Raw genomic sequence first — 12,140 nt, forward strand, 5'->3', positions numbered from 1 at the left:
AATAATAAAATATTAACTGATGTTATTCTAAATTTTATAGAGATACAGATATGCCTTGCCAAATACTCACATTTTGTCACATCTGCAAAAAAAAATATTTTTTTTTCTTTTCAGTAATGCACAAATGTAAGCATCACTTTCTGATGTCATATAGAAAACATAAATAATTTTATTTCATATATCAAATGAACAAAGTTATTTAGATAAGAATGTTTATTTGCAGCCTCATGGATCTTCTGGACATAGGAATTTGACTGTCGGGCAATCTGTCAACAGACTCTCATTTGCTATCCAAATGTCAAAACCTGTGTCAAAGTTATAATTGCTTTCTTTATCACGACAACTGTTCTGTCATCGTTATTAAATGGATCACTATTAGGTGTCAGATCACCTCTAATGTCTTACAGTAATAATGCACATGCACATGTTACAATAGCCATTTCAATCAACATATCTTTTTGGAAGTGGAGAAAACTGAAGTTATCCCTGTTGCAAGTGGGCCCACAACAGACTACTTAAATTACATAGTTAATAAATAAATAAAATGAAATTTAAAAACTTTAGTTACTAATATGTACATGCTTAACATAATGCATAAATGTAGCTGAAAAGCATATTTTTGGTAGGAAGCATCATTCATTGCTTGCAAATCCAGTGACTCCTAGTTACTGTGCACTCAGTTTAGTGCCTTATGGCCTTATATATGACCAGAACTTGACTTTTACACATAAAAGTATTATATGCGTGTGTAATTTATGTTTTTATGACATTAAACCTGTTATTCATTTCACTGATATAAACTATTGAAGAAATTAAGCCATTAAGAACATTTTGTACATACCCGTAGAAACCCGTACACACAGATGGACATCCAGTTTGTGAGAAGTTTTTCTACGACAGATTCTGTACGCCTTAGCAGAAGCTTTTGTTCTGTTTTACTGTGCTTATCCATTAGGTCTTGGAGCAGGTTTTCTAGAATGCTAGTTAGATACACTAATTTACTGTGCAGTGCTATGGTCAAGTAGGATGCAAACGCACATCTGCAACACAAATATAGTTTTATTTAAGTTTTAATTTAAATAAGCAATGCAGTAGATCAAACTTCAAAGACTAGTTGAAATTCAAAGAAAAGCAAATGGTAAGTTTTAAGAGGTGTCTAGATAAATATAACAGTACAATATAACCTCATTAATATTCAAAAACATGTCCACTGATTAGCATACCTGTGGTAAATCTAACATTACCCACAATATGTCTAGCAAAAAAATGCTACGTAAAATATAATGATTATTTTGTATAATCAGTGGTTCCCTGACACATATAAAATGTAACTAATATAAAAATAGTAACCAGCCAAAAAAGGACAGCAGAAGTTACACAGACTGAAACAGATGTTTCTGATGTATGACCTGCTTTCTATCTAGTTTCCAATTCACAGACCACACTGGAAGGCTGTTAGAGATCAGGATCAGTTATTTTATGGGTGTGTTTAATGGAAACCACTTGGTATTCCAAGACTTATAACTGCGAGCCCCTGAACAGTAAGACTGAATGAGATAAAATGCAGATTTTCATATACCTAGTCCAAGATTGCTCTTTCTTGGAGTATTGTCTTTTTCCAAAGTGTGGCAGTCTTGGAGTTGGTATGTATAAGTTTGGAGGAATGTGGGGGAAGTTTGCCTTCCACATTGGGGGGGGGGAGGGCAAGGAGATTTGCTCCCCTAGAAAAAAAAACTTTAAAGACAGAACAGCAGTGTTTGATATTTCCTGTTTGCCTGCATTTTTTTTTTGAATTTTTTTTTGAAAATCTGGCACTTGCTGTTATGGGTCACAGAATTACAAAAATTAGCCCTGTGTAACACTGTTTGGTTTCATATTCTGTGTGCTGGGGTGCTTCTGTGTATACATTAACAATGCAATGTCAAGCCGCCATTGTCCAAGCTTCTTTCTGTGCAGACACCATTTTGGTCAAACCATATCACCTATGATCGTCATGGTTCATTGCTGTCACATGTATGAACAAGTACATTATGTTATAAATGAGGTAATTGGCACTTTTAGTTTACTCAAGCGATGCACGTAGACCTTATGTATCTTTAGTTTACTCAAGCGTTGCACGTAGACCTTATGTATCTTTAGTTTACTCAAGCGTTGCACGTAGACCTTATGTATCTTTAGTTTACTCAAGCGATGCACGTAGACCTTATGTATCTTTAGTTTACTCAAGCGTTGCACGTAGACCTTATGTATCTTTAGTTTACTCAAGCGATGCACATAGACCTTATGTATCTTTAGTTTACTCAAGCGATGCACGTAGACCTTATGTATCTTTAGTTTACTCAAGCGTTGCACGTAGACCTTATGTATCTTTAGTTTACTCAAGCGATGCACGTAGACATTATGTATCTTTAGTTTACTCAAGCGATGCACTGTAGACCTTATGTATCTTTAGTTTACTCAAGCGTTGCACGTAGACCTTATGTATCTTTAGTTTACTCAAGCGATGCACGTAGACCTTATGTATCTTTAGTTTACTCAAGCATTGCACATAGACCTTATGTATCTTTAGTTTACTCAAGCGATGCACGGAGACCTTATGTATCTTTAGTTTACTCAAGCGATGCACGTAGACCTTATGTATCTTTAGTTTACTCAAGCGATGCACGTAGACCTTATGTATCTTTAGTTTACTCAAGCGATGCACGTAGACCTTATGTATCTTTAGTTTACTCAAGCGATGCACGTAGACCTTATGTATCTTTAGTTTACTCAAGCGATGCACGTAGACCTTATGTATCTTTAGTTTACTCAAGCAATGCACGTAGACCTTATGTATCTTTAGTTTACTCAAGCGATGCATGTAGACCTTATGTATCTTTAGTTTACTCAAGCGATGCACGTAGACCTTATGTATCTTTAGTTTACTCAAGCGATGCACGTAGACCTTATGTATCTTTAGTTTACTCAAGCGATGCACGTAGACCTTATGTATCTTTAGTTTACTCAAGCGATGCACGTAGACCTTATGTGTCTTTAGTTTACTCAAGCATTGAACGTAGACCTTATGTATCTTTAGTTTACTCAAGCGATGCACGTAGACCTTATGTATCTTTAGTTTACTCAAGCGATGCACGTAGACCTTATGTATCTTTAGTTTACTCAAGCGATGCACGTAGACCTGTATCGACACTGCCATCTTCTTCTTCTCATTTTCTTGTTTTCCCAGGCTGGTTTGATCCTTTTTAAGAAATCATATTCCATTGCATAAGTATGCAATTCCATAAGGTCACCATCATCCTGTCAATAAAAGGCATCTCCTCCATCCTTGTTTCTCAGTTATATGCCTCCCATCATTGTGTTGAGGGCTTTGTGTGTTCATAACATGGCTTCATTCTTCTTTCATCTAGACTGTACATACCAAGTGACATTAACCTGTCTTCGCAGGCTAACTTGCAAGGTATGACATCCATTTCTTCGCATTATTTTTATGTTCCTGCTGCGGACTTTTTCCAGTAGTCTGTCTGCCTTGAAGTTTGATTTTAGAACTGAACACAGAAGTCCAAATAAGGTCTCACCAACAATTTGGGCAGATGTCATTTGATTTGAATATTCCATAACCCCAAGCAATGTACAATATAACTTTGCATGCTTTGTTGTAGCATTTTTTGCTGTAGTATTTTGAGGGGCTTAGCACTAGTATAGTGAATAATCCCTCTTCTCCTCTCTTCTATCCATCATTCCTCTTTCCTCCCTATTCCCCCTCCTTCCCCCACAATTACATAAACCTGCTTATTACGTGGTTTTCCTCATGGGGCTCCCATGTGCATAATGTCACACTTCTTTATACTGAATGCTGGTAAATACCCTTTTACTCAGGCTACCAGTTTTACCATTGACATTTTAAAGAATATCAGTCCATCTGTAACTATGCAATACTATAATTTTCCTTAATTTTGTCACATAAACCCCTTTTATGGGTACACATTGTATCTTTAATAATACCCTGCCTATAAAATTGATACTGTCTTGACAAAGCTACATTTTCTCCTACATTCTGAATCTGCTACAGAGCCATTAAGCCATTTTGCCCAGATTTAGCCACTCCTGCAGGACCTTTAATTTCCATATTAATCATTTAGTTAGTAATACACCTAAGGTTTAGGACTTATCTGAAGATCATATTCACCTTATCCAAAGTGTTTACTTGTGAGGTGGCCATATGTAGGTCATAATACAGAAATAGGTTTGACTAGTAAAACCAGTCCTCTGTGCAGCATTCAGCTGTCTGCCAACAATGCCACTGTTATTGCCGAGCATGACGAGAACCCCATATGACAATATTCTCCATTGATTTCCCTGAGGCTATGTCCGGATGATCAGACTGATGGTTGTGGGATACTTCCTATACTTTGTTTAATGAACCCCATATGAAAATATTCTCCATTGATTGCCCTGAGGCTATGTCCGGATGATCAGACTGATGGTTGTGGATTACTTCCTATACTTTGTTTAATGAACCCCATATGACCATATTCTCCATTGATTTCCCTGAGGCTATGTCCGGATGATCAGACTGATGGTTGTAGGTTACTTCCTATACTTTATTTAATGTTGATGCAAAATGGAATCATTCCTCAAACCCACTTCATTCTTCTCATGGTCAGATTTGTTTGGTACCTAGGGAAGGAACCTACTTAATTGCTATACCTTATGCTCTATAAATCCTTTGTTTTTTGTTGCTCCTTCTTTCAAAATCACTTCTTCTGGTTACCTGTGCTCTTCCAAATAAAGTCATGCAATAAGGCCACTACCCTGACCTCTCTTTCACCTGAGAGACATGGTGAAACAGCCAGTAAGTACTTCTACTGATCATATGCTTCTTCACTTTTTGTCTTCTGCTTTTAGCATTGGTTCATATATAAGTACTAGGCTAGCAGGACTTGTCGGCCATTTTGAAGCCTAGCCAATTTCCTTCTTAATCTTTATCACAGGACATACATTTTCACTGTTCTGCACAATTTGCTTCTCATCTCATGTCTTTCAGCTTCATGTATTCCATCTTCTCCTTTCTCCTTCCTAAATAGTGTATGATTTTCATACTTAAAATACTCTTTCATTATTACTCCTGGTGTTTGTATTTTTGTCCCACTGTAGAACTGTACCAATGTTTCTATTCTGGGCTATTATCTCACTGTAATACAATATACGACATGATGACTTGGCAACATTCTGTGTCGAATATCTGATTTCAGCACACACGTCCTTCACAGTGGTGGCGATCAGATGAAGAATATTAACCATTTTACATTGTATGCACTAGTTTTGTAGTTTGCCGCCATATGAACCTTTATCATTTCCTTGTCCGATTTTCTTCTGTCACATCAGCTTGAGCCTTTCTGGCTCCCAAATAGTTAATTGCCACTACTCATCATCATTATAATCATTGTTTGAGCCCATCCCCTTTATCTCTGCTAAAGTCTTTCATTAGTCACCAGTCATTATTTCTCCATTTAATAGCCATTGCCCATCCCCATCTTATATCACCCACTGCTGTTCTTCACTGCCCACCCTGAATATAGCTACCTCTATCACCACCTCCTTATCATGTGTCCTTCCTCTTCCTCAGCCATGCATTTTATTCCCTGCTACGTACAACATTCCATTTCCTTCTTCCCAAGCCTTTCCTATATTCTCAAACTCTCAAAGCTAGTTTGTCTGACTAGCTGCCATTCCTATGATGCAAATAATTCCCCTCGTCCCTTTAATTCCCGTTACTTCATACGGTATCATTTTACTTCACAGGCCTTTGACATTGTTCACTGTTACCTCTAACTCCATCCATCCTGCTCTAATGTAACTATTTCTTTTCACGTCGCTCCTTCTCTACTCCTGTGGCTGTACCCTTGCAAGTCAGTCTGAAGGGGTCTCAGACACTGCGTACTATTGTATCTGTCATTAAACACCTGCTTTTCAGTAGCAAAAAAGGAGTGAGACAGTTATCCTAAAGTTGGAGGACTAGATAATGCGCAAGGTCTACTTGGACTGGGATTTTTCCAAAGATGTTTTTCTAATATGAATTCCTAATGAGGCAGTTAAAGGCTTTCTGTCACATCTGTAAAATCTAAGATTTTGAGTTCAGTGAGTGTGAAAACAGGCTTCACTTACTCACTAAAACAATGAATTCTAAAACACTTGGTTATAGTTCAAATCTTGTCCTTATGCACTCCCCAACATCGGCAGTCGCATTTCTAAACTATAATACACACACACACACACACACACATATATATATATATATATATATATATATGTATATATATATAAAACTGCAGAGTCATCATACCTCAGAACATTGCAGATTTTCAAACATACTACATCCACAGACTTAGTATATATTCCCAATATTGGAGTAGTGGTAGTGGCTGGGACTGGAATGCACAGGGTCCTGTGTTTGAGCAATTCCGCCTAAAACGCCGATTTTCTAGAATCTCTGTGATTTAAAAAGCTTGTTTCAGCTGCATATTGCACTTATTTTACTGTTTGCACTTTAACAAAGTCATTTTTGTGTTTAAATTACCTGTTTAACTGTTGTAGGCTTTGATTGTATCTGCTTTATTTTCTGAAAAAAAACAAAAAACAAAAAAAAAAAAAACTTGTTTTCCCACCTTTCTAAGCTAGTATAGTCCAGTTTTCAGGTTAGTGCTGAATTCAGGGCTGTGTTACAAGTTTCTGTGTTTGCCCATACCTTACTTGGATAGAAAGAAGTTTCTCTGTTCACTGTGAGAGAGGAAGCTTTGAAAAGCCTATATGTCCCTGGAGGAGTGGTTTCAGCCCAGAAATCAGTACTTTATTGACCATTTTGGGATAATTTCTATCTCTTTCATTTCCCTGCTGTAAAACCCGCATTTGAGCGGTTTTGCACCCCGGGCAGTGCCAGTTAGCTAGGGTATAACTATTCCCGGCTCCACAAAGTCTACTGTTCAATTTTTCCCTTGGAATTAGACAAACTTTCAACTTAAGTACTCAAACCATTCACTTATCATCCCAGCACTTGCTCAAAACTCATAGCAAGCACTAATAAACCTTAGCACTAGACACCCCTATACTGTAGAGAAGGACAAGACTCTCTATTTGACCTTACCAGCCAATCAGTAAAACAGTTCACTGTACCTATCCAGGCATGTCCAAAGGGGAGTTTCAGGTGTACTCTCTGGTCCAACTGGGGAATCTGGGTATTTTGAGGCAATGTTACAATTGCCTCATGTGCACAGACAATCCTCTCCTCCTTCCACCAAACACTAATACATGCGAGAGGTGCAATAATACAGCCAAACTGGAGGCTAAGCTCTCTCAACCCAAGACTGGACCAGGCAGTCAAGAGGAGAAGGTAATTACTTGCATCACACCACCAGTCTCACATTGACCTATGAAACCAGCACTAGCAAAAAACACTCATAAATACACAAAAACATACTCAGAGGCTTTAAATAAAAATCTGAAAAAGCAAAGCAACAGAGATCTCCAAAGCAGACATCCAAGCAGCCTCCACCCCCCAACACAAACCATGAAACACATACTTCACAAAACCAGTGTGCTACGCAATCACAGCTCTTAAGGCAAAATAACATACCCAACACACTAGTAATAGGTGACCCTATAGTCAGGCACACTGACGTCCCACTCACTAGGCTGAACAAGGAGAAAGTTAGTGTTAGCTGCCTGTCAGGTGCCAGGATCCACCACATAACACAAGCACTCAGGTCACTCCAGAACAAGTACAAATATGACTCTGTCATTGTCCATGTTGGTGTGAATGATCTGAACCATACCTCCCTGGACTACATGGAAGGAGACATGAGGGAGCTCTCTGATCACATAGCCCAGGCTGGTATGACCCTGACCCTGAGTAGCATCCTGCCCTCACCAAGAATGATACCACGGTATAGAGAAATAATTATCAGTTTCAACAATTGGCTAAGCTTCTGGTGTCATTCAAAGGGGATCCAGTGTCTGTCAGCTTGGGAAGACATGCTCGACAAGCCATACTGCTTCGCTAGAGACGGCTTGCACCTGTCACCCTTAGGCTTTTAAATACTGGCCAAGGCTCTTGCCACCCCCATAATGCCTTTTTTTAGGCAAGGCTCAAAAGGCAAACCCCACGCCGTACATAGCACAAGTAACAAAAAACTGAGGGTAATGCTACTCAATGCCAGAAGTCTAAACCTCAAAATGCACGCACTCGTGGCACTCCTCAGTATGGAGAAAATCGATATATGTGCAGTAACAGAAACCTGGTTTAAGGCTCCAGAGAGCACCCTAGCACAACCAGGCTACAACTCATACCATACATTTCTGCCAGAAAAACCCTGACTGAAATACAAAAGGCGGGGGAGTATCTATATTCATCAAGGATACCCAGTGGCACAGCATGATGCTTCAGAGATCATCCACGTGCAACTAACAATGGGCAAAACTGCTATTCAAATTATAGTTTGCTACAGATCACCCACCATGTCCAAGGACCCCCACTCCGCATTCCTGGAAACACTGGAAAACATAAATGTCCTACCAAATACACTGATATTGGGTGACTTTAATTAGCCAAACATTAACTGGGAGAACTACTCAAGTACAAATTCCCTTGCCCAACATTTCCTAGAATTTATAAACTCAAATGCCCTGGATCAACTGGTCAACACTCCCACCAGAGTTGCCAACATATTGGACCTGGTCATCACCAACATGGGCGACCGGTGTTCCACACCATAAGTCAACCCCTCGCTGGTTAGATCTGACCATAAACTAATCACTCTGGATATCCACATTCTGCCACCACCCCCAGTCAAAGAAACCACTGTGAAAAACTTTTCAAAAGCAAACTTCACATTACCTATGACCGAGATGGGAAGTTTCAAAGCCCCATGCTAAAGGATAATGCTGTCCAACCTGCAAAATCCTTTACTAATGCACTCTATGGGCACCTACAAGAATGCTTGGATCATGCTATCCCAAACAAAACCAAGACTCACTCCTCCAGGAAAAGGAAACCAGTCTGGTGGACCCTGCCATAAACAAGCTATACAATAGAAGGAGGAAACTAGTACAGAAAAGAGTAAAATCTCAAGAAGGGAAGACATCCCTTGATCAGTATCAGCAAGAAACTACGTTCCCTCATGAAATCATCCAAGGCTAGCTTCGAAAGAAAAATTGCCACAGACTCCAAAGATAACCACAAGGCATTCTTTAGCTATGTCAAAAATCTAAGTGGCAATTCTCAGATCTGCTCGGCGTTAGTGCAGAATGGCACAAAATACACTGAACCGACCGATATAGCCAACATCCTGGCAGACAGGTTCAGTGCAAACTTCACCTCCCTCTCACCCCCAAAAGGGCCCATAACTATACCAGAAGAATGTAGTGCCCCTGAAATCACAGACAATCAGGTTAAAACAGCCCTCTCCAAAGCCAAAAATACAGCACCAATGGGACCATATTGTGTCCCAGGCTGTGTCCTACACGAGCTCAAAGATGAACTAACCCCTCATCTAAACATACTGTTTAATCTCAGCCTCTCCACAGGCTACATGCCCACAGAGTGGCACACAGCAACGTTTATTCCGCTCCACAAAGGTGGAGCCACAATGGACCCCGGGAACTATCGCCCTATAAGCCTGACTAGCTTGGTCTGCAAAGCTATGGAGTGCATCATCATGGATCTCATTAACAGAGACATTGGGAACCTCCAAACACTGGACCCTACCCAGTTTGGCTTTGTTAAGGGCAGATCATGCCTCCTAAATGTGGTGGACTTCTTTGAGACAGTTACCAAGGCTATAGCCAAGGGAAAGGTGGTCCACACAGCCTACCTAGACCTCACAAAGGCCTTTGACACCATTCCCCACTCAGGTATTATAGACAAGCTCACCAGCCTGAACATAAACCCCTACATCATGAGATGGGTTGCCAACTGGCTCATGGACAGAACCCACATGGTAAGAGTTGCCGGAGCTAGGTCTGACTGTAAACCGATTACAAGTGGCGTTCCCCAGGGCTCAGTCCTAGGACTCCTCCTGTTCGGCATATACTTCTCAGAGGTACAGGCAAGCACAGGAGGACTTTGGCTGATTAAGTTCGCAGACGACTGCAAACTAGGGGCTATAATTGACTCTCCGGCTGAAACAGACATCCTCCAAAAGGGTTTCACTGAGACAGATACCTGGTGTCAAAACCATGGCATCAAGCTAAATGCCAAAAAGTGCATAGTCATCCCCTTTGGAAAAAACAAAATACCCACAAACTACCACATAGGTGGTAGCCCCCTAAATACGGAAGACGTAATAAGGGATCTGAGGACCCAAGTAAATAGTAATCTCTCCTTTGATAATCGCATTGCCAAAGTGGTTAGAACATCCTTCTATGTGGCCCACCTATTCACAAAAGGGTTTGCATCCAGATCGAAAGAGGTTATTGGGCCCCTCTACGCATCACTCATCAGACCCATCATAGAGTACAATGTCCCATTTGGGATGTACCTTATAAGACACCTGCAACAACTGAAAAGACCACAGGGGTACCTCACCAAGAGGATCACTGGCCTCAAGCAGATACCCTATGCAGCTCGACTGAATAAACTCCAGCTGTACTCGGTTGCATACCGCCTACTCAGAGGTGATCTTTGCCTGACATACAAGGCCATGTCCAACCCAGAATTGATGGACATGCTCTACCTAAAGAAAACCATATCCCCTCAAGCCACACGCTCCAGAGATCTAAACCTCCCCACAACAATAAATAGGATGTGCTGGAGGGATAGATTCCTGTCCCAGAGACTTGCCATGCCCTGGAACAAGATTCCAATCTACATTAGACAGAGCTCCTCGCTAACCCTCTTCAAGACAAATATTGACGAGTTGATGGGAAACAGAAAGTTTACCCCAGGGATCACTTCAATGGCTCTGCTGGACAGAGGCACAGGGAACTAATCTAAGGGGGCGGCAAAAGCCAACACATTTTGGCTAGGCTTATAAATGCCTTTGGGTAGATAGCCTAGTACCTACCTATGAACCTATTGACTGTAATTGTTTCTTAATATTGAAGGTCAAAACTGTGGGCCTTGGAAATACTGTGGGCAATTGACACATAAATTGTTCTAATACATTAATAATTATTTTTTCCTATTTTCAATTTTCTCCACATGGAAGTTAAAATTTAAGATTCCATCTAGCAATTTTTAGATAGATATTCTGAAGGCTTGCATCACTTCTGATATTACATATCTTGCAGATTATTTGTACTATAGGCTAATAAAGCCTCTAATTTAAAATGTTTATGGTGAACAAGGAAAGCTGGTATATATTTCTTTATCAACGTGTAAGAGAACTAACTAATGATGCCATCTGAACGACGCAGTATTGCTCAATAAAGAGTTTAAACTTCCAAGTAACATAGTACTTCAGTAAACATTCAAGAATAAGTAATGGGGGATGGCATAATGGCTAAGATGTTCACATTTGAGGGGAAATTGGGTAGGTCTAAAATGGCCCACAAGGGCAGGTAGCTTAGTATTTACATAGGAACATACTTGGAGGAAAATGAATGCAAGTAGCAGCAAAATAAAGAAGGCTAACAGGACACCTCTAAGCCCACAGAGCAATTACTGTTTAGGCATTATGTATTTGTGAGCATGTGACTGCGCGCACGTGTGTGTGTGTGTTTGTCTATGCGCGCGCGTGTGTGTGCGTGTGTGTGTGTGTGTGTGTATATATATATATATATATATATATATATATATATATATATATATATACAGAGAGAGAGATATAAACAGAGAGAATAGGGTGTGTGTGTGTGTGTGTGTGTGTGTGTGTGTGTGTGTATATATATATATATATATATATATATATATATATATATATATATATATATATATATATATATATATATATATATTTATTTATTTTATTTAACATTTGTTGACCGGGAAAGTCCTACTAGGTTCCACAGATCCTGTTTTCAGCAGAGGCCCGGGGAGAACTGCTCCAGAAGCATGTCTTTAGAATGTGGGAGGAAATCAGAGTACTCGGAGGAAACCCACGCGAATGCAGGGAGAACATGCAAACTCCACACAGAAGGCACCCCAG

The 12,140-nt window shown here is 39.9% G+C and overlaps 1 protein-coding gene across 1 annotated transcript in view; it reads right to left on the reverse strand.

Annotated features, from left to right (window-relative positions):
* Positions 1-12,140, reverse strand: part of PLXNC1 (plexin C1) — a 735,616-nt gene that overhangs the window by 269,233 nt on the left and 454,243 nt on the right. Inside the window, exon 23 of the mRNA XM_044087647.1 lies at positions 842-1,040. Within this exon, the coding sequence (XP_043943582.1) occupies positions 842-1,040 (199 nt within the window). The remainder of the gene's footprint in view (positions 1-841; positions 1,041-12,140) is intronic.

The sequence above is a fragment of the Protopterus annectens genome, chromosome 11.part0 (assembly GCF_019279795.1).
Source record: "Protopterus annectens isolate FY-2018-M chromosome 11.part0, PAN1.0, whole genome shotgun sequence".
Classification (NCBI taxonomy): Eukaryota; Metazoa; Chordata; order Ceratodontiformes; family Protopteridae; genus Protopterus; species Protopterus annectens.